The sequence below is a fragment of the Vulpes lagopus genome, chromosome X, assembly GCF_018345385.1.
Source record: "Vulpes lagopus strain Blue_001 chromosome X, ASM1834538v1, whole genome shotgun sequence".
Taxonomy (NCBI): Eukaryota; Metazoa; Chordata; class Mammalia; order Carnivora; family Canidae; genus Vulpes; species Vulpes lagopus.
Genome location: NC_054848.1, coordinates 43,144,964 through 43,168,391, shown reverse-complemented (window position 1 = coordinate 43,168,391; position 23,428 = coordinate 43,144,964). Strand labels below are relative to the sequence as shown.

General features: G+C 40.5%; 1 protein-coding gene and 1 pseudogene across 2 annotated transcripts in view; one reads left to right on the top strand and one right to left on the bottom strand.

Annotated features, from left to right (window-relative positions):
- CCNB3 (cyclin B3) overlaps positions 1-23,428 on the bottom strand; it is a 110,402-nt gene that overhangs the window by 32,935 nt on the left and 54,039 nt on the right. The window contains exons 8-12 of one of the 2 annotated variants that reach the window (XR_005985679.1): positions 8,976-9,113; positions 5,170-5,325; positions 4,227-4,376; positions 840-970; positions 502-615 (exon numbers count right to left, since the gene is read on the bottom strand). Coding sequence is in view for 1 of the 2 variants with exons in the window: in XM_041741211.1 (XP_041597145.1) it covers positions 543-615; positions 840-970; positions 4,227-4,376; positions 5,170-5,325; positions 8,976-9,113 (648 nt within the window). In the remaining variant the exon portion in view is untranslated. Of the gene's footprint in view, positions 1-457; positions 616-839; positions 971-4,226; positions 4,377-5,169; positions 5,326-8,975; positions 9,114-23,428 lie in introns of those variants that run through there. The other variant, XM_041741211.1, reaches the window with a different exon arrangement.
- On the top strand, positions 13,220-14,018 carry LOC121483002 (annotated as a pseudogene).

The following is a 23,428-nucleotide window of genomic DNA, read 5'->3' as shown; positions in this document are numbered from 1 at the left end:
CAAAAACCTGATATACGGACCAAGGGTATTAGCCCACCCTCCCAGCTGCCCCAGGTCTGAACACTGAGGCCTGTCTGCCCAGTAGGGTTCTATCTCTTCGAACTGGGCACCAAGGCCACCCCCCCGCAAAGGATCCTCCTTATACAGACTCATCCTTCAATTCACACCCTAATTCAATTCTTCTCATGAAGAGAAAGTCTCTCAACTAGAGAAGGAAATTGGATAAATTAGATCCTTGAGGCACAGGGTAAAAAACATCCCTGGGCTATGCATGGAACTCCTGAACAATAAGAGGGGAGGGGAACCATTTTAACAACAAACATTAATTTTTTTATTACATTTCACTCAAATACTATAATAATTTCTTTTCTTTCATAAAAAACTTAAATATAAGATTATCAATATGAGAAAAGACAAATAAAAGAGTAAAAATAAAGAAAAGTGATCAAAAGAGAAATTCAAAGAGAATAAATAACAGCTTATTTAAATGCCTGACTGGACCTGGTGGTTGCTGCCAGAGTGCCAGATCCTCAGCCTCAGAATTAGCAGTAGTTCAAAATCTCCTCTAGCTTCAACATGTCCAAGGGAGGAATTTTGGTGACTTCGAAGAAGACCCTGCAAAAGAAAGAGGGGGGTGTGCTTAGTGTAAAATAGGCCAAAGAAAAGAGACTCCATGGAACAAGTGGTACACAAGGCTCTTGTTTTCCTATCTTGGTTTAACCCAAAAGCAGAAAGTAAGGTGAACAGTACTGAATCTTTCTTTTTCCTTACATGAGGCTAGTCTGTGCCTCCCCCATGGCTGAGCACAAACCCATCCTCAACTGGAGCTTGGTACTTACTGGTGAGAATACTTGGAATACACAGTCTTGAGCTTATTGGAAGGATGCAATGTCAGCAGGATGTTTAGCTGCTTGACCAAGGGGTGAAGATCAGAGGTCTTATAGCCACTGTAATACTCCAGGGCAGGAACCTGGAAGAAGCAACACGAACAGTGACTTTCACCACAGGAAGCAGATCCTTCCTCCATCTCTACTATCCCAAATCCAAACTCTTCCTATACATGGTACAGGCAGAGAAGAAAGTCAAGCATTTTAAAAACACATACAGCACAAGTATAGAGCACCCTCCTAGAAGACTTGGCTCTAGCTGCAAACTAATGGTATGGCTACCCATATGTATGTAGGTACCATAGTACCAGCTGGATATTAGCCCTGGTTGTAGGTATTCATGTAAGCTGAAATCCACTAAATAATCTAAGGAACACAACTGACTTTGTAATTTACTCACTCTCAGGTCAAGAGCCAATGGCCAGGCAAACCTCAAAACAAACTTAAGATCCCAAGTCAACAGACAACAGGAATTGAAGGCAGCTCCTCTTCTCAAGCTCTAAGAGTTATCATTCCATGCATTTATTTTCTCATTCAGTCTTAAGGGCACCTATTATGGGGCAGAAGTGATACAGCAGAATGTTTGAGAGCAAAGGCTCCAGGGGCAAATGGCTTGGGTTCAAATTTTAGCTCCACCAACAGCATGGGGTTGAGCCCATTATTAACTTCTTGGTGCCCCAGTTTCCCTCTATGCCAAATGGGGATAATTATAGTAATGGCATCATAGGATTAAATGAGTTAAGGTATGCAAGGCACACAGAACAGAGCCTAGCACAAAATAAGTACCCAAACAATGCTAGCTAGGATTATTATTACCAAGCCCTGTGTGTATAGGCTGCTGTGAATACAAAGATGACTAAGGCCCCTTCCCCTTTAAGGAATATGTAGTGGGGGAGACAGACATGCGCACAGAGAATTACAGAACGTGTGGGAAGGTCTATGATGGAAGTGCAAGCCCAAATGTCTACCTGAAATTGGGAATGAGAGCTAACAAGCCCACCAGTTTGGATCCCTTCATCATTTACATGCCCCCTTAGACACTTCTACAGGAATCCCAGTGTTCTACCAGGTATTGTTTAGAATTCACTGCCATAGGTAAAGGGTAATCTTTGGCAGGCTGAGCAGGGGAGTAACACATGGGGTAACATATTATATTGGGTGTGTCAAATAAATTAATGGCCCCATTGTCACCGCACAGCAGGCCCCAAGTGCTTCATCTTAAGTATTATGAAAGCCTACTCACTGGTGTTCCCACTTTTATACTAACTCTCATTTAATTCACCTCCTATACTGCTATACCAGTGCTATTTCCAAAACACACAAAGACAAGTAGGCCACTCCCCTGCCTCAAAACCTTCCAATGCCTTAATATAAAGTAGGTCCCTCTACTCGGCATCAAAGATCTCTCACAATCTGACTACACTATACCATACTGGTCTCATCTCTCACCACTCCCTATTAATATACCCTCTGCTTTATCTATAGGAAGTGTCACATTCTGTCCCCCAATACATCACATTCCTCTCATTGCCTTCACATCTTGTCAATTATCATTCCCTCTACCTAAAATGTCTTCTCTTACAGGTTCCTATACATCTTTAAAGACCCAACTCAAAAGTCACCTCCTCTGTGAAGCCCTTCTTATCTATAGAAGCAGTACACATATAGTATAGAGGACTATGGGGTCATACTACTGGGTTCAGATTGGGACTGACACTTAGCCAATACTGTCTGGCACAACCATGCCAAGTATTAAAACACAGAAATATTTCTACAAGTAGTTTGCTGCCCTGAGTCCTTTAGTTGTTCCCCTGAGAACCTATCACATTTCCCTAGGATCCAAAGATCAAAGCCTGGCACAGCATGGGGCATCCAGGGCTAGAGTTCCAAAGCTGTGGCCACATCAATTCTGATTATACGATAGGCATACAATTTAAACACTACTCCTAATCCCCAAAGACTAGCTCTGCCTCTCATTAGCAAAATATGGGAAGTTATTTCTTATTTGTAAAGTAGCAGTAATAGTACTGATCTTATAAAGATTAAATGAGTTAATAAACAGGGTGCTTAGATCACTGTCTAAGCACTGAATAAATGCTAGCCATTTTTTCCCTTTTCATTATCATCACTGCCATTGACTGAATGCTTTCCCTGTCCCAAGACACTTCAGTATGACTTGTCCAAGTTCACACAACTGTTGATAGGAGTCTTTCTCGGTACACAGAGGTTTTCCCAACAGTAGTGGCTGCTGGATTTCTAGGCTGGAGTGAGTTTTATTTGCACTGGGGAAGGAGGCTTTAGGGGCCTTCCTCTTCAGGGAAGACCACTATACTATACCTCTGAGTTGCCCATTATACACATGGACAGTTGCTTTCACAACTTTGTTCTCCGGGTCTGTGTTTCTCAAATTCTGTTCCAATGAGCTCTCTTGGGGGGAGTGGGGGGGCAACTTTGCTGGGAGGACTACAAGGGGCAGGGGCAGAATGGGGTCAGGTAAGAAGGCAGCCCATCCCACTGCCTGCTGCAACCAGAATTATTCCATAGTCATCTGTTTTCTGATACTGGACTTTCAAGTAAGCTTTTTTAGGAACACAGCTTTACTGTGACTAAGAAAAATAAAATTATTAAAAACCATTGCTGTAAAAACCCTTCAGGCAGCCAGGCTCCTAACACATTGAGATGTCAAAGAATTTATAACTATGGGTACATGCCAATTTTATCACCAAGCTTCCCATGACCCTAACTTTACACCTTCCTTCTGAACTTACCCTGTGGTTTCTTGCTTTTAACTGAAGTACTGGTAACATACAATACTACATTAGTTTCAGGTGTATAACATAGTGATTCAGCATTTATATACATTAGAAAATGTGCTCGCCATGATAAGTGTAGTCAACATCTGTCACCATACATTATTATAATGTTACTGACTATACTACCTATGTTGTACTTTGTGTCCCCAAGACATACTTACTTTGTAACCAGAAATTTATACCTTTTAATGCTCTTCACCTATTTCACCCATCCCTCTACCTCCTCTTCTCACCAGTTTGTTCTCCATATTTATGAATCTGTTTTTTTGTTTTATATCCCACATATAAGTGACATAAAACAGTATTTGCCTTTCTCTAACATATTTCACATAGTATAATACCCTCTAGGTCCATCCATGTTGTCACAAATGGTAAGATTTTATTCTTTTTTACAGCTAAAGTAATATTCCTCTGTGTGTGTGTGTGTGTGTGTACCACATCTTTATTCATTCATCTATCAATCCACACTTAGGTTGCTGACTCTGTGCTTTTAAATCTCTACCCCATGCCCCCAAAAAGTGTTTACCCAGTATCTGAGCTTCATCATGTAGAGGGCCAGGAGGAAGGAGCCAGCAGCTAGCTTGGAAGCCCTCTCCTGGACATAGTCGTATTCCTGCAGAGTCATCTCACAGATGAAGCGGGACAAAGTCAGTGTCTTCATGCTGGCATGGAGACACTAAAGGTAGCAAGAAGACTGGCTCAGCAATCAATTCAGCAAAGCAGCACCAATCAGAAGATCCCCTGTACTCACACTCTCCAGTTATCCCACACCTCAGGCCTAAATTTACCTCTCCAGCTACCATGATTCCCATTAAGGACCCCACCCCCCAAAGCACAGAACCTTTAGGCCGGGGATTCTGAAATTGGCCAATAGGATTTCCTACCTTTAGAGTTTTTAACCAAATTATCCATTGTCCTTGCTGTACCCTCCCCCACCTCCTCTTTCTTTGCAAGTGATCCTTTGAAGAGCCAAAGCCCAACTGTAACTTTGCATGTGGCTCCACTCTAGAAATATCACATGCTTCAAAGGAATTTTCCTTTTCTTGTTTGAATCTTTTTTTTTAAATGATAACCTATAACACATACATAGAGAAAAGTACACCCATGTACTTGTAGAATACATAATTATAAAGTGACCTCCCCTGTAACCGATACTCAGATGAAGGAAGAGAACTTTACCAGCATCTCCCCCAAACTTCCCACATGTCCCTTCCTATCAAAGAATCTTCTACGCACCCCTCCATGCTGCCTTCACCTCAGAACTTAAAGACACACCAGGAAAATCTTCTATTTTGTTTCCCCCATACACACTTCATAAAGATTATCAATCTAGGAAGCTGGATTGAAGAAGAAATTCCCCTGCCCCCACGTTGCCCCTTACCCCTTTCCTACCACTCACACAGCCACTCTGGGTATGGAGGGGACTAACCCAGTAGTGGGAGAATAAGGATGTGCCTCCTCCCTCTTACCCTAGCATATCTGCGCAAGAAATGATAGGCAATGGGAATGTTGATATCAAATTTAAGAGTTTGCAGGATGCTGATTTCCATGCTGAGCATCTCATGTCGCTGATAAATATCATCACAGATATATAGGAAGTCATCCACACAAGGTGGGCAGGGCTCCTAGGGGTGGAGAGGAGAGATAGTCATAATCAGGCAAAAGGCCACTCCACTCTGCCTTGAGATAAAAGGCAGTGGGGGAGAGAAGCGAAAGATAGGAGGCAATAACATTTCCCAGCATAAACCTTCAGGGTAGCTCTGAGAGCAAAATTCTGGTTAATTTGAGTGGCCCATCTGAAAAACAAAATCAGAGACATAGGAGAGATCTTCCCCACATGTGCACCACTGGAGACAGAATAGGACTTTTGGGGGTAGATTTTCACACTGTTAGAAGTGGCATAATATGGCATAGGAACCGGTAACAATGATCAGTCTTTTTTTTTTTTTTTAGATTTTAGTTATTTATTCACAAGAGACACACACACAGAGAGAGAGGCAGAGAGAGACACAGGCAGAGGGAGAAGCAGGCTCCATGCAGGGAGCCCAATGTGGGACTCGATCCCAGGATTCCAGGATCACGCCCTCGGCCAAAGGCAGGCTCTAAACCGCTGAGCCACCCAGGGATCCCAATGATCAGTCTTTTAATGAGTGAAATTCTGAAACAGGAAATCTAACACTTACTCTGGGGGAATGGAGGAAAGACGGCCACAGAAAGCAGAGCTAGAGATGGAAAATAAGCTTGCACTCTGTTTCCCAGTCTAAGAAATGAATAGGGATGTTTGGGAAGGGACATTACTGAGGTAGCAGGCAGTGAGAGACAGGCAGACAGGCACTAAAAGCCTAAGCAGAGACTGAGGACTGAAGAGGGTGGGAGGATACGCTTGCGAGCTACATTGGGAATATCCAGACCAGGCCAAGGGCAGAAGAACCCCCATCTGGGAAGCACATTGATATGCCCTTCCTTCTGCAGGTTTGAATCTTGGTTTGGGGAAGAAGACTAGTAAGCAGGAAGACCGCTGAATCTTTTATCCAGCTCCATCTAACTGTCCACCCCAACATTCTTCCCATGCCTTTCTCTGTCTCTCTATTTTGTGATCTCAGACTAGACCAACTCTCTAGTTTTGCAGACAAGAAGACTGAGGCACAGAAAGAGGGAGCCAATTGCTCCAGTTCACACAGCAACGTATCAACAACACTAGGGCAAGAAAACTCTCCCTTTCTTTGCCTGACTCACCAGTGGTTCCTTCCTCTCTTGTCTTCTCATAACATTTTCATACTTCCCTTTGCAAAAGTGTTTCTGTACTTGTCAATCCTGTGAAGGGAAGACGCCTTCTCCAAAAAACAGTGGGGGCCCTTCATTCTGATAACCAGAACAGGGGTACTTCTGGTTCCCAGATTTGCTAAGAAGTACCTCTTTGCACTCTGCTCCTCCTTCTGCTGTTGGCCAAGGACCCTCAACTTCTTTTTAACCCCCATGAAGCTGAGGCATGGAGTATTTAGTACCTTAGTACTTAGTACCTCGTGATAAGCCATGAGGATGGCCCTAGGTAGGAGGACCAAATAGGAGAGAAAAAAGGAAGGAGTGAGGGAAGGAGAGAAAGGAATGAACCAGGGAGTGAGTGATCAGGCAAGGAAATGAGCCAGAGGGGAAGCAGCAAAGGAGGGGAGCAAGGGAGAGTGAGAGAAGAGTAAGGGAGAAAGGGAGGGAGGAGGCTATGAGGGAAGAAGGGACAGAGGGAGGAAGTAAGTCAGGGAAGACAGGGAAAAAGAGAGATGGAAAGAGGATAGAAGGGAGCAAGTGATAGCAGGTGGGAGGAAGTGAACACTGGAGAGGGAGCTATCAAGAGGGGGAGCTTGGAGGGAGCAGACAGTGAGGGGGAGCCAGGGAGCAAGTTAGTAGGGAAGGAAGTGAATCCCATAGGGAAACAGTGAGGAAAGAAGCAAGGGAAGGAGGGAGGAGAGAAGAAACAAGGGAAGAAGGAGATGAGAGAAGGAAGGTGGGAGGCAGCTAGAATTAGAGGGAGTCATGGTGCCAGGGTACTAGGAAGCAAGTGTGGGAGGTAGTAGAGAAGGAGCATGTGCAGAAAGGAGAGAAAGGATGAACAGAAAAGGGAGGATGGAGAGGATGGAAGGGGGAAGTAAAAGAGGGGAAGGGAGTGCAGCATGAAAGGACTGAGGTGGGGAGTGAGGAGAGATGGGACAGAGGGAAGAGAGCAAAGGCAGAGAGAAGGGGAAGAAAGAAGTAAAGGAGGGAGGGGGAGGTAGGAGGAAGAGGATGGAATGGGATAGAGTGAGGGAGGGTGGTAGAAGGAGGTGGCAGGAACAGAGACACAGGAGGAGGAGTGGATAGAGTAAGGATGGGAGGAAGGGAGGGGAAAACCAGTGGTGGGGGGGAGATACAACAAGGAGGAAACAGTTTGTAGTGAATGAGTGCACAAGGCAAGGGTGGAAGAATGAAGGGAGGGATGACAGAGGTGGAGAGAAGGCTAGAAAAAAGAATGGAGTTAGGGAGCAAGGGTGGAAGTGAAGCAAGAGCTGCAAGAAAGGGAGGGAGAGAGGGAGACAAGTAAGAAGCAAATGAGGGGGGACTGGAATGAGGGAGGGAGATAAGGACCTAGGTAGTGAGTGAGGGAGTGAAGAAGGGAGGTAGGCAAGAATTTAAGGATAAAATGGGGGGGGGCAAGTGAGGGAGCACAAAAAACCCCCACAGTTCTAAAGCTCTCTGAATTTAGTAAAAGTTGCTACCTCTCTGCTTCTAAACCCTAAGGTTTCATACCAGTAGCCTATCTATGGAAAAATCACAGTTGAGCAAGATCATTTAGCATCTGAGGAAGGGGGGAAAATAAGAGAAATTAGATGGATTACGGTTATGAAAGAAAGGCCAGCAGGGTACCTTGGTGGCTCAGTCGGTTAGGCGGCCAACTCCTGATTTTAGTTCAGGTCATGATCTGGGGATCCTGGGATCAAGCCCTTTTCAATGGGGAGTCTGCTTCGGGATTCTAGCTCTCCCTCTGCCCCTCCTTCCACTCTCTTCCTCTCTCTAAGGTGAATGGATAAATGTTAGAAAGAGTAAAAGAATGAAAGCATGAAAAGAAAAAAAAGAAAAGAAAGAGAAAGAGAAAGAAAGAAAGAAGAAAGAAAGAAAGAAAGAAAGAAAGAAAGAAAGAAAGAAAGAAAGAAAGAAAGAAAGCCACTTTCTTTTATATGATACTTTAAATATAACTATTTCATCTGAACTCACTACCATCTGTAGGAGGCCGTGTTCTCTTAAATGTTGCCAGCACCCAGGTTTGGAACTGCTTTCTTATATATGCAGTTCAAGATCCCACTAGGTGGAAATGAAGTTGGTTGAAGGAAAAAGAAATGCAGGGTGGGCAGAGAATTGTGGATCAGGAGGAAGATTTACAAAGAACAATGTATTTAACTAGGTGCATGCCCACCTACACACATCTTCAAAGAAGAATGAAAGAACCCTGCAGTCATCAGGAAACAAATATACCACCACTGCCACCCAAAACCATTGCCTCTGCTAGGAAAGACACAAAAAAAGGTAGGAAATATTATTTGTGGGTATATATATGTAATTATACACACACACAGGTGCATATATATGCAAATGTAAATGCATGTGTGTGTATGTGTGTAGATACATGTATGGGATACACGCACACATATATGTACATATATACACATATATATACATACATACATATATATTGGACTTGGATAGAAACCGAATTAATTTTCTCCAGGCTCTGTGAACTCAGACTCACCTCAAATTTTGCTGCAATCAGAAACGCAGTGGAACCAAGGAGTTGTAGCTTATCCCTCTTGCATATTACCTCCATAAGGTAGTGATCCACCAGTTTTACTGCCAAGTACAGGGTCTCGTGACTCATCTCAAAGGTCATCTGGAGGAATACACAAACAGGAATCTGCCATACCATCCCACCCCAATGTCACATCCAGTAGATAGAACTACCTGGTCTGTGGCATTGAGGACAGTAGAACTACCAGACCTGGCCAGCTGAGACTCAGCTATGAATGTGGGAACTGCTTCAGCTAGGTGCCTGGCTAGATCTCCTGTGCCTTTGAGGACGCTGGCATTATCTATCCCTACACATTTAGGTAGATGACCAGTCTTATAAATCAGAGAGAGATGCTCTGCCTTCTCTTTGAGCACCTTGAGTGAACACACCCTCTTCCCTTGAGCTACAATACTTAGGTTCTTGCTCTCCCCATTTGCTACTACATTATACAGTGAACTCCCCCAAAGAGATCATGTCATTTACCTCTAAAATACAGAGACCTGTTTATTATTCATTTACTAGTGTCTCTTCCCAAATAGATATGCTATTAGAAGATACGGATTGGGAGAAAGGACCAATAGCATCATTTGGAAGTGAGCTGAGGGAGAAGCCAGAATGAGATTAAAGCATTAGTAGTATAATCCTCCTTCCCTTTTTTCTCTTATCTATCCTTGCCTTGGCTTTGCCAACTCCAAGAAACCACCTCCTGTAATTCTAGACCCAGTGTTAGTTCTGGCCTATATGGCACCTTTGTGCATATTAGGGAAAAAAGTGACTTCTTTGGGTGAATGCAGCCCTGCAGGCACAAATTTTATTAAGTAAACTATACCTTTATATGAATTAGCAAAAGGTGCCCCTGCCTCAAGGCAGAGCAGCTCCACGGCCAGAATGTACAGCTTGACAAATGGTATGAGCTAGATTCCATCATCCACTTTTGTCTTGCCTAGAAACCTTGTGTAGACACAATCTGCATTACACACAAGGGTCCTACCCAATCCTCAGCAATGCGTCTTCCTCTCAATCCCTTAGGTTCTTAGATTCAAGAGCAACAAAATCTACACTAACCCGACACTTCAACCAAAGCAGGAATCTTCTCTTTAATGTCTCCCCCAAATACTGTTCAGTTCCTGCTATAGAACCTCCAAATACAGCTCAATCTGTCTTTGAATGGTTTTAATGGAAAATTCTTCCTTATACTGAGTTGAAATCACCTTCCGGGTAAAATTTGCTTACTTCATTGGGCCTCCTTTTATATAGGCTATGCTTATTGACCGAAGCCTAGATGTTCAAAAAGTAGGTCAGTAAGAAGCATCAGAGGAATGGATGTATATTTGCATAGGTGAATGATTATCAGAAGATGGCTGAAGACATGAGGTCAGCAACAGATGCACTGAATTTCTGAATAACAGAAACACTAAGAAGCTGTTCTTAGTGTTCCTGAGATATGGCTTTGAATTTTCTCAGAAATCCATCCTTAACAGTTTCCTATTGCAACGTAATAAATTACCACATACTTAGTGGCTTAAAACAACACATATTCATTATCTCACAGATCTCAAGGTCAAAAGTCCAAAATGAGACTCACTGGACTAAAAAAACAAAAATTGAGGTGTTCACAGGGCTGTGTTTCTTTCTAGAGGTTCCAGTAGAAAAATCCTTCTTCTAACTTCCACAATCTGCCCACATTCCTTGGTTTGTGGTCCCTTCCATCCCCCAAGGCCAGCAATGGCCAGTAGAGTCTTTCTCACACTGAATTACTCTCTGCCTCCCTCTTCCACATTTAAGAACCTTTGTAATTATATTTGGTCTACTTGGATAATCCAGGATAATCACCCTATCTTTAAGATCTTATTTATTTATTCATGAGAGACACACACACACAGAAAAGCAGAGACACAGGCAGAGGGAGGCCCCATGCAGGGAGCCTGATGTGAGACCCGATCCAGGGACCCCAGGATCACACCCTGGGCCAAAGGCAGGTGCTAAACCACTGAGCCACCAAGGGATCTCCATAATCGCCCTATCTTAAATTTAGCTGTTTACAATATTTTTTTTTAATTTTTTTTATTTATTCATGATAGGCACACAGTGAGAGAGAGAGAGAGGCAGAGACACAGGCAGAGGGAGAAGCAGGCTCCATGCACTGGGAGCCTGATGTAGGACTCGATCCTGGATCTCCAGGATTGTGCCCCGGGGCCAAAGGCAGGCGCCAAACCACTGAGCCACCCAGGGATCCCAGCTGTTTACAATCTTATTTCCATATTCTATCTTAATTTCCCTTTGCCATGTAAAGTAACATTCTAGGTTCTGGGAATTAGGACGTGAACATATTATTCTGCCTATCACATCTTCCAAAGGAATGTCATAAGAAAGAGATGGAGAGAGTTCATGCAGATGAAGGGTAATGATTACCATCTTAAGTATCAAGAAATTGAGGTCAAATAATTACCAAAAAAAGACAATAAGAATGGAAAGTAGCAGTTCTCCAAGGATGATAACCTCTGTGAATAAATGACAAAGCCAATGCTTGTATAGCCTCCTTCCAGTATCTCTCCTAGGCACTTGGCCACCCATTTTATGAAATGGTAACATCTAAAGTGTAGATAGTATCTGAATGAACAGTTGAAATCTGGAGGCAATAAATATTCCAATCAGCAGCAGTGTCAGTTATAGCAATCCTCCTTCCTTGAATAGAAGACAGTATTCTACTAACAATTCTACCACTCAGAACTACATAGAGCAAGTCTAATTGTTCTTGTGACAGCCCTTTAGCTACTGAAGACAGTTACCATGATTCCCATAAATTTCCATTCTAGACCAAATAACTAGACTTCCTCTAACTATTCTTCACATGATATGGTTTTCTGTCCCCTCAGCCTCAGGCTCCAAATGAGGAGCCTAACTTGGTGCCAGTTAGAGAAAAGCAGCAGTGATCTGGATAATTCAAGAAGCTACAACAAAGACAAGAAACCTTTCAGCCCTGTAAGCAAGTGTCTCTCCCTCACAGCTGCCTTTGGCTAGCACATCCTTCTAATGCTTCATAAATGCTCCTTCTAATGCTCCTTATCTGGGGATGGGTAAGAAGAAACAAAAGGGAAGTAATAAATAAATAATGACAGAAAATATAAATATTACTCTTAGCAGCCACTAGAAATGACAAATACCCACCATTTGCTTCAACGTGGATGGAACTGGGAGGCTATTATGCTGAGTGAAGTAAGTCAGTCGGAGGACAATCATTATATGGTTTCAATCATATGGGAAATATAAAAGATAGTGAGAGGGATTATAGAGGAAAGGAGAGAAAATGAGTGGGAAAAATCAGAGGGTGACAAAACCTGAGAGACTTCTAACTCTGGGAAATGAACAAGGGGTAGTGGAAGGGGAGGTGGGTGGAAGGAATGGGGTGACTGGGTGATGGGCACTGAAAGGAGCACTTGATGGGATGAGCACTGGGTATTATACTATATGTTGTATACTATATACTATATGTATACTATATGTATACTATATGTATGTATACTATATGTATACTATAGTATACATATAGTATACTATATACTATATGTTATATTATACTATATGTTTAGTATGTATATACTAAATCAAACTCCAATAAAAATATACATATAAAAAAAAGGAGGATACAAACTTGACAAAACTTATCTCAAATTCAAAACTCAATAGACCATCTTCTGCAAAGATGAATAAATGGAGGAAATCACCCATTTATATGAAAAAGAACAAGTAATTTTTCAAGGAGAAATGTTCTGAGAAACCAGAGCAAGTATTTACTTATGAAACCTTTTCACTTCAAAGAACTGAAATAAACTTGTAAAAAGTATACTCTCAACAATATCTGAGAGGACACTGAATCTATGAAGAGAACATACCAGGATCCAGAAAGACTAGTTTCTGATGGAAAAGCAATTACTTAATTAAAAATGTAATAGAGTAAGTGAATAGTACATTAAGTTATGACAAATCAAATCAATGATTCCAAAGGCTGCTTTAAGAAATTCTCCCAGAACTGAGAGGTATGAGAGAGTTGAAGATAATGAATGAAAACCTGAGACACAAGAATAGATTCTGGAGATGCACATGTGCACGCACACACATACACAGTTAGGATGAGATAAGAGGTGAAGAGAAATAATAAATAATAGGTAAAAATTTCTCTGAGCCAGTCTCTCCTCTAGCCATCCAAGATGCTGAAAGGAAAGAAGGCTAAGCAGAAGAAGGTAGCCCCAGCCCCTGCTGTTGTGAAGAAGCAGGAAGCCAAGGAGGTAGTCAATCCTCCGTATTAGAAAACGTCCAAGAATTCTGACATCAGACAGGGCACCCAGCCCAAAACGGTCCTCACTTGCTTTTTCAAATGACCCCACTACCTCCAGCTGCAGCAGCAAAGAGCTATTCATTATAAACTTCTAAAAGTGCCTCCTGCAATTAACCAGTTCATCCAGGCCTTGGACCACCAAACGGCTACTCAACTGCTTACACTGGCTCACAAATACAGATGAAAAACAAAGCAAGAGAAGCAACAGATTGTTGGCCCAGGCTGAGAAGAAAGCTGCTGGCAAAGAGGATGTCCCCACTAAGAAGCTGCCTGTTCTTCAAGCTGGGATTAATACATTCACCACCTTGATGGAAAACAGGAAGGCTCAGCTGGTAGTGATTGCACATGATGTGGATCCCATTGAGCTGGTTGTCTTCCTGCCTGCCCTGTGTCTTAAGATGGAGGTTCCCTACTGCATTATCAAGGGGAAGGCCAGGCTGAGGTGTCTGGTCCACAGGAAGACCTGCAGCGCTGCCGCCTTCACACAGGTTAGCTCAGAATACAAAGCAGCTCTGGCTAAGCTGGTGGAAGCTCTTGGGACAAATTCCAATGACAGGCATGTTGAGATCCACTGTCACTGGACAGGCAATGTCCTAGGTCCAAAGTCAGTGGATCGCACTGCCAAGTTGGAAAAGACAAAGGCTAAAGAACTGGCTACCAAACTGGGCTAAGTGTATGCTGCTGAATTTTCTGTACATAAAAGTAATAAAAAGTTATCTTTCAAAAAAAAATTCAGGGGCACCTAGGTGGCTCAGTGGTTAAGCGTCTGCTTTTGGCTCAGGCCATGATCCCGGGGTCCTGGGATCAAGTCCCACGTCAGGCTCTCCACGGGGAGCCTCCTCCCTCTGCCCCTCTGCCTATGTCTCTGCTTTGCTCTCTGTGTCTCTCATGAATAAATAAATAAAATCCTTAAAAAATTTTCTCTGAGCTAAAGAAAGATTGAATCTTCAGACTTGAAAGGACTCACGATATACTGGAGAAAATTAAGGAAAATAATCTACATCTAGAAATGTCAAAAATGATTATTTGTAGGGAAGGTAATGTATTAAATAATAATATGGATCTAAAAGTCTCCATTATTTTTATTCTATAAAGATAGAAGCAGAAATAAACTAAAAGTGTGCAAATTGTCTCATTTTACTCGAGAGGCAATTAATTAATAGATCAGGTACACTAGAGGGGTTGATTAACTAAATAAAGAACTATATCCATATAAAAGAATATGATGCAATACTTTAAAAGAATAAAGTAGATCTATGATTATATTGAAAGATCACTAAGACATTCTTAAGAGAGCAAGGTACAGAGCAATGTATACAGCATGACCCTATTCATATAACAAAAATATCATAAAACCCATACTCTTTTAAAAGCTGTATTTTATGTGTATATATGCATATATGTGTGTACATCCATATATTATTCATAAAATTCAAGATTTTTAAAGAAAGGATAGTCAAAAACTTAAAAGTAATAATACACAAAAGGATCTGGAAGGATACACACTAAATTATTTATAGTTATTACCTCTGAGGAATAAGAAGGGTTGATTTTATTCACATACATATACACAAATATATATGAATATATAAACATTATAAATCTGTATTAATTTTGTAGTTAAAAATTTGTATAGGGCAGAGAGTTTAAGGTGAAATGGAGGAGAGGAAGAAATGCCAGAACTTAACTAAACAATGATTGTAGATGGTTACCACACTGATCCCAGACTTTGATAAGTTAAGCAGAAAAGTAAATTAGCATATAAATTATATAATTATTAAGTCAAAATTAATTGATATAATGATCTTTGTATTTTATAGAGAATACCTATTTTCTGTAAACATCAGTTAATCATTTATAAAAACCCATTATATCTGAAGCCATGAAGAAAATCTCACTAACTTAAGAAAAACAGAAATTATCATTCAGCTCAGATTCTAAACACACAGTACAGTAAACCTAGATATCAGCAATAAAAGGATAAACCAAGCATTTGAAAAAAATAGTAAACACTATTCTTGAAAAACAAAACCTAGGTCAATGAGGAATTAAAAATTGCAATCGCAGATTATTGAGGAAAAAAACAAGATAGCTATAAAACTAGCTTACAAAATTAATGGGAGGTATTCAGAACTGTTACTTAGAAGAAAATGTATACCTTTAAAGTTTTTATTATGGAGTCAAAATAATTAAAATAGACTAAGCATGCATTTTAAGAAGCCAGGGAAAACAACAAAACAAGCCTTAATAAACTAAGTGAAGTAACAAATATAAAAGATGTCAATAAATTTTTTAAAAAGGAAAAGTTATACATATATCCATGAGCTGGTTCTTTGACCAGAAAAATGAATGAAGTTTTTGCAAGGGACATCATGCACATGTATGTAAATACACAAAAGCAAGCTAACACATTACACACATTTTAAATGAAAAAATAATTACAAAGGATTATAAAGGAATACATATACAGTCTATGATAATAACTGTGAAAAACCTATAAGATGGATGGATTTTAAAGAAGATATAAACCACAAAAATGACACAAGAATAGCAATAAATCCTTAGTAGGCCAATAATCATCACTAGACTTATCAAAAAATGACACACATAAATGGTAGCATGCATCAATAAGTTCATGGGCCAGTTCAACAGGGAAAATAATTCCTGTGTTAAACTTAGTACTATGGGAAAATTTATCTAGTTATGTCCAGCTAGAATAGTCCTGGTACTACAACTTAATAAAGACAGCACCTGTGACCAAAAACTTACAAAGGAATCTTATTTGTGAATACAGAAGTAAAAATTCTAAATAAAGTATAAGCACATCAAGTCCAAGAATAAACTAAATAAACTAAGTTCAGCAAAGCAGATGAATACAAAAAAGTACAGAAAAAATACTGCTTTCTCAATATATGAATTTTAAACTTAAAGAAAAAATGATTAACATTCATAACATTAAAAAATTCCTCAATGCCCAAGAAAATCCTTTCAATTCAGTGAGACCTATATGAAGAGAATCTTTTAAAATTTAAAATTGTAAAAGAAGACCTTGTAACTGAACAGATACAATATAATTGGTGTGGAAAGTTTGATACTGTGAAATCTGAGAATTCTCCCTGAATTAATCCCAACATGCCATTTTTTAAAAGTTAACAAAACTATTCTATAGCTCATCTGTAAGAGTTAATGTGTTCGAGCAACTATGAGTATTTTGTAAAATAAGAGGCAATAAATGTGTTACAAAGCCATAATCATAAAAACAGCATACTACTAACAGTAGCACAAACGTACTAAAGAATATAATTGGATGGGATCCCTGGGTGGCGCAGCGGTTTGGCGCCTGCCTTTGGCCCAGGGCGCGATTCTGGAGACCCGGGATCGAATCCCACATCGGGCTCCCGGTGCATGGAGCCTGCTTCTCCTTCCGCCTGTGTCTCTGCCTCTCTCTCTCTCTCTCTCTCTCTGTGACTATCATAGATAAATAAAAAAAAAAAAACAAATTTAAAAAAAAAAAAAAAAAAAAAAAAAAAAAAAAGAATATAATTGGAAAGACAATAAACAAACCAAAGGATATGTGATTAAAGATTAAGAGGGACAAAATTCCAGTTATAAAACAAGTCACAGAGATGAGAAGTACAGCATAGAGAATAGAGTCAATAATATTGTAATAATGCTGTATGATAACAGATGGTAACTACACTTATTGTGAACATGGAGTAATATACAGAATCACTGAATCACTATGCTGTACATCTGAAATTAATATAACATTATGTATGTATATCAACTATACTTCAATAATAAAAAATACGTCAGGACACCTGGGTGGCTCAGCGGTTAAACATCTGCCTTCGACTGGGGTCGTAATCCTGCGATCCCAGGATAGAGTCCCACACTGGGCTCCCTCCATGGAGCCTGCTTCTCCTTCTCCCTCTGCCTCTCTGTGTCTCTCATGAATAAATAAATAAAATCTTTAAAATAATAATAATAATTAAAACATGTCATTTCAAACCAGTAGATGTTATTAATGAAAACCAATAAATGTTATTAGAATAACTAGATAATCATTGGGGGAAGGTGTATAGATGCTGACACCAATACCAAAATAAATTCCAGACAAAGATTTAAATGTGAACATGAGGGGTGCCTGGGTGGCTCAGTCAAGCATCTGCCTTCGACTCAGGTCATGATCCCGGGGTTGTGGGATCAAGACCCACATCAGGTTCCCTGCTCAGCTTCTCTCTCTCCCTCTGTCAACTCCCTATGCTTGTTTGTTCTCTCTCTCTACCTCTCTCTCTCTCTCTCTCAAATAAAATATATAACAAATAAACGTAAACATGAAACTATAAATGTTCTAGAAAAAATTTCAGAGAAATACTGATATAATTATGACTGGATAAGACTTTTCTAAGCAAGAAACAAATCTTAAAACCATAAAGAATAAAACTGATGGGCTTGACTACTCAAAATGCCAATGCTACTATACATCAACTTAAAGAAAACATATTAAAATTTTTCATTTATCAGATGGCAAAAAAAAATAACACTCTCTTTTGGTAAGATGAGGAAATAATCAATTATATTCAGTATAAGTACAATGGGCATTTCAGAAGGACAATGCCTATATGTACAAACATTCTCAATGTACATTGCTTTAATCTAATACTTATATTCCATATTACAGAAAACTACAATTATGAACTATGGAAGCATATGCATGTTCACAATAGGGTTACTTCTAAAAACAAATTTTATTTATTTATTTTTAGCAAAGGAGTAAAATGTATATTTTGGGTTTTTTTAATAAATTAATTTTTATTGGTGTTCAATTTACCAACATACAGAATAACACCCAGTGCTCATCCCGTCAAGTGTCCCCCTCAGTGCCCGTCATCCATTCCCCCCTACCCCATGCCCTTGGCCCCTTCCACCACCCCTAGTTCGTTTCCCAGAGTTAGGAGTCTTTATGTTCTGTCTCCCTTCCTGATATTTCCCACACATTTCTTCTCCCCTCCTTTATATTCCCGTTCACTACTATTGAGATTCCCCAAATGAATGAGAACATACACTGTTTGTCCTTCTCCGACTAACTTACTGCACTCAGCATAATACCCTCCAGTTCCATCCACATTGAAGCAAATGGTGGATATTTGTCATTTCTAATAGCTGAGTAATATTCCATTGTATACATAGACCACATCTTCTTTATCCATTCATCTTTCGATGGACACTGAGGCTCCCTCCACAGTTTGGCTATTATGGACATTGCTGCTATAAACATCGGGGTGAAAAAAACAATCTCGGGGTGCAGGTGTCCCGGCGTTTCATTGCATCTGAATCTTTGGGGTAAATCCCCAACAGTGCAATGGCTGGGTCGTAGGGCAGGTCTATTTTTAACTCTTTCAGAAACCTCCACACAGTTTTCCAGAGTGGCTGCACCAGTTCACATTCCCACCAACAGTAAAAGAGGGTTACCTTTTCTCCACATCCTCTCCAACATCTATTGTTTCCTGCCTTGTTAATTTTCCCCATTCTCACTGGTGTGAGGTGGTATCTCATTGTGGTTTTGATTTGTATTTCCCTGATGGCAAGTGATGCAGAGCATTTTCTCATGTGCCTGTTGGCCATGTCCATGTCTTCCTCTGTGAGATTTCTCTTCATGTCTTTTCCCCATTTCATGATTGGATTGTTTGTTTCTTTGGTGTTGAGTTGAATAAGTTCTTTATAGATCTTGGAAACTAGCCCTTTATCTGATATGTCATTTACAAATATCTTCTCCCATTCTGTAGGTTGTCTTTTAGTTTTGTTGACTGTATCCTTTGCTGTGCAAAAGCTTCTTATCTTGATGAAGTCCCAATAATTCATTTTTGCTTTTGTTTCTTTTGCCTTCCTGGATGTATCTTGCAAGAAGTTACTGTGGCCGAGTTAAAAAAGGGTGTTGCCTGTGTGCTCCACTAGGATTTTGATGGATTCTTATCTCACATTTAGATATCTCATCCATTTTGAGTTTATCTTGGTGTATGGTGAAAGAGAGTGGTCCAGTTTCATTCTTCTGCATGTGGATGTCCAATTTTCCCAACACCATTTATTGAAGAGACTGTCTTTCTTCCAGTGGATAGTCTTTCCTCCTTTATCGAATATTAGTTGACCATAAAGTTCAGGGTCCACTTCTGGGTTCTCCATTCTGTTCCATTGATCTGTGTGTCTGTATTTGTGCCAGTACCACACTGTCTTGATGACCACAGCTTTGTAGTAAAACCTGAAATCTGGCATTGTGACGCCCCCAGATATGGTTTTCTTTTTTAAAATTCCCCTGGCTATTCGGGGTCTTTTCTGATCCACACAAATCTTAAGATAATTAGTTCTAACTCTCTGAAGAAAGTCCATGGTATTTTGATAGGGATTGCATTAAACGTGTACATTTCCCTGGGTAACATTGACATTTTCACAATATTAATTCTGCCAACCCATGAGCATGGAATATTTTTCCATCTCTTTGTGTCTTCCTCAATTTCTTTCAGAAGTGTTCTATAGTTTTTAGGGTATAGATCCTTTACCTCTTTGGTTAGGTTTATTCCTAGGTATCTTATGCTTTTGGGTGCAATTGCAAATGGGATTGACTCCTTAATTTCTCTTTCTTCAGTCTCATTGTTAGTGTATAGAAATGCCATTTATTTCTGGACATTGATTTTGTATCCTGCCATGCTACCAAATTGCTGTATGAGTTCCAGCAATCATGAGGTGGAGGCAATTGAGTTTTCTATGTAGAGTATCATGTCATCGGCAAAGAGGGAGAGTTTGACTTCTTCTTTGCCAATTTGAATGCCTTCAATGTCTTTTTGTTGTCTGATTGCTGAGGCTAGGACTTCCAGTACTATGTTCAATAGCAGTGGTGAGAGTGGACATCCCTGTCTTGTTCCTGATCTTAGGGGAAAGGCTCCCAGTGCTTCCCCATTGAGAATGATATTTGCTGTGGGCTTTTCGTAGATGGCTTTTAAGATGCTGAGGAAAGTTCCCTCTATCCCAACACTCTGAAGGGTTTTAATCAGGAATAGATGCTGTATTTTGTCAAATGCTTTCTCTGCATCTAATGAGAGGATCATATGGTTCTTGGTTTTTCTCTTGCTGATATGATGAATCACATTGATTATTTTATGAGTGTTGAACCAGCCTTGTGTCCCGGGGATAAATCCTAGTTGGTCATGGTGAAAAATTTTTTTTTAAATTTTTATTTATTTATGATAGTCACAGAGAGACAGAGAGAGGCAGAGACATAGGCAGAGGGAGAAACAGGCTCCATGCACTGGGAGCCTGATGTGGGATTCGATCCCGAGTCTCCAGGATCGCGCCCTGGGCCAAAGGCAAGCGCCAAACCACTGCACCCAGGGATCCCGGTGAACAATTCTCTTAATGTGTTGTTGGATCCTATTGCCTAGTATCTTGTTGAGAATTTTTGCATCCATGTTCATCAGGGATATTGGTCTGTAATTCTCCTTTTTGGTGGGGTCTTTGTCTGGTTTCGGAATTAAGGTGATGCTGGCCTCATAGAATGAATTTGGAAGTACTCCATCTCTATCTATCACTCCAAACAGCTTTAGTAGAATAGGTATGATTTCTTCTTTAAACGTTTGATAGAATTCCCCTGGGAAGCCATCTGGCCCTGGACTCTTCTGTCTTGGGAGGTTTTTGATGAGTGCTTCAATTTCCTCCCTGGTTATTGGCCTGTTCATGTTTTCTATTTCTTCCTGTTCCAGTTTTGGTAGTTTGTGGCTTTCCAGGAATGCGCTCATTTCTTCTAGATTGCCTAATTTATTGGCATAGAGCTGTTCATAATATGTTTTTAAAAACGTTTGTATTTCCTTGGTGTTGGTAGTGATCTCTCCTTTCTCATTCATGATTTTATTCATTTGAGTCTTCTCTCTCTTCTTTTTAATAAGGTTGGCTAATGGTTTACCTATCTTATTAATTCTTTCAAAGAACCAACTCCTGGTTCTGTTGATCTGTTCCACAGTTCTTTTGGTCTCGATTCCATTTAGTTCTGCTCGAATTTTAAATAACTCTCTTCCTCTGCTGGGCGTGGGGTCCATTTGCTGCTTTTTCTCTAGCTCCTTTATGTGTAAGGTGAGCTTTTGTATTTGAGTTCTTTCCAGTTTTTGAATGGATGCTTGTATTGCGATGTATTTCCCCCTCAGAACTGCTTTTGCTGCATCCCAAATATTTGAACGGTTGTATCTTCATTCTCATTAGTTTCCATGAATCTTTTTTTTTTTTCATTTTTAAAAGGACCAGAGGATGCAAAGGCTGAAGAGAGCCCTGGGATTGGACTGGAGGGCAGACTCTAGGCCTGCTTGCTCTGCAAAGGCAGAAGGCCAGGGCTGCGTGGCCCCAACAGAGTTTTGAAGAATTAAACTGGTTTATCGCTCAACCTGGGTGGGGCACACAAGGGGTTGTTACATGGGGTGAAGCAGAAGTATTCTTGGTCCAGTGTTCCAGGAGAATGGAGCCAAAATAGAGCAACGGGCAGCTGAGACCCCCAACGGTGGACTTCCTTAATTTCCTGGTTGAACTTTTCAACTTTTAGCAGGATGGTCCTTAACCTCCACGTGTTTGTGGTCCTTCCGAACTTCTTGTTGTGGTTTAGTTCTAATTTCAAGGCATTATGGTCTGAGAATATACAGGGGACTATCCCAATATTTTGCTATCGGTTCAGACCCGATTTGTGACCCAGTATGTGGTCTATTCTGGAGAAAGTTCCATGTGCACTTGAGAAGAATGTGTATTCAGTTGAGTTTGGATGTAAAGTTCTTTAAATATCTGTGAAATCCATCTGGTCCAGTGTATCATTTAAAGCTCTCGTTTCTTTGGAGATGTGCTTAGAAGACCTATCGAGGGTAGAAAGAGCTAGATTGAAGTCAACAAGTATAAGTGTATTATTATCTAAGTATTTCTTCACTTTGGTTATTAATCGGTTTAAATATTTGGCAGCTCCCACATTCGGGGCATATATATTGAGGATTGTTAAGTCCTCTTGTTGGATAGATCCTTTGAGTATGAGATAGTGTCCCTCTTCATCTCTCACTATAGTCGTCGGGGTAAATTTTAATTTATCTGATATAAGGATGGCTACCCCTGCTTTCTTTTGAGGACCATTGGAATGGTAAATGGTTCTCCAACCTTTTATTTTCAGGTTGTAGGTATCCTTCTGTCTAAAATGAATCTCTTGTACACATCAAACAGATGGGTCCTGCTTTTTTATCCAGTCTGAAACCCTGCGCCTTTTGATGGGGTCATTAAGCCCGTTCACGTTCAGAGTTACTATTGAGAGATATGAGTTTCGTGTCATCATGATATCTATTCAGTCCTTGTTTTTGTGGATTGTTCCACTGAACTTCTTCTTAAAGGGGAATTTTAAGAGTCCCCCTTAAAATTTCTTGCAGAGCTGGTTTGGAGGTCACATAGTCTTTCAGTTCCTGCCTGTCTTGGAAGCTCTTTATGTCTCCTTCCATTTTGAATGAGAGCCTTGCTGGACAGTATTCTTGGTTGCATGTTCTTCTCATTTAGGACCCTGAATATATCCTGCCAGCCCTTTCTGGCCTGCCAGGTCTCCGAGAGGTCCGCTGTTACTCTAATATTCCTCCCCATAAAAGTCAGGGACTTTTTCTCTTGCTGCTTTAAGGATCTTCTCCTTATCTTTGGAATTTGCAATCTTCACTATTAAATGTCGAGGTGTTGAACGGTTTTTACTGATTTTAGGGGGGGATCTCTCTATTTCCTGGATCTGAATGCCTGTTTCCCTTCCCAGATTAGGAAAGTTTTCAGCTAGGATTTGTTCAAATACATATTCTGGCCCTCATTCCCTTTCGGCACCCTCGGGAACCCCAATTAAATGTATGTTTTTCTTCCTCAGGCTGTCATTTATTTCCCTTAATCTGTCTTCATGGTCTCTTAATTGTCTGTCTCTTTTTTCCTCAGTTTCCCTCTTTGCCATCAACTTGCCTTCTATGTCACTCACTCGTTCTTTCACCTTGTTAACCCTCGTCGTTAGGACTTCTAGCTTGGATTGCATCTCATTTAATTGATT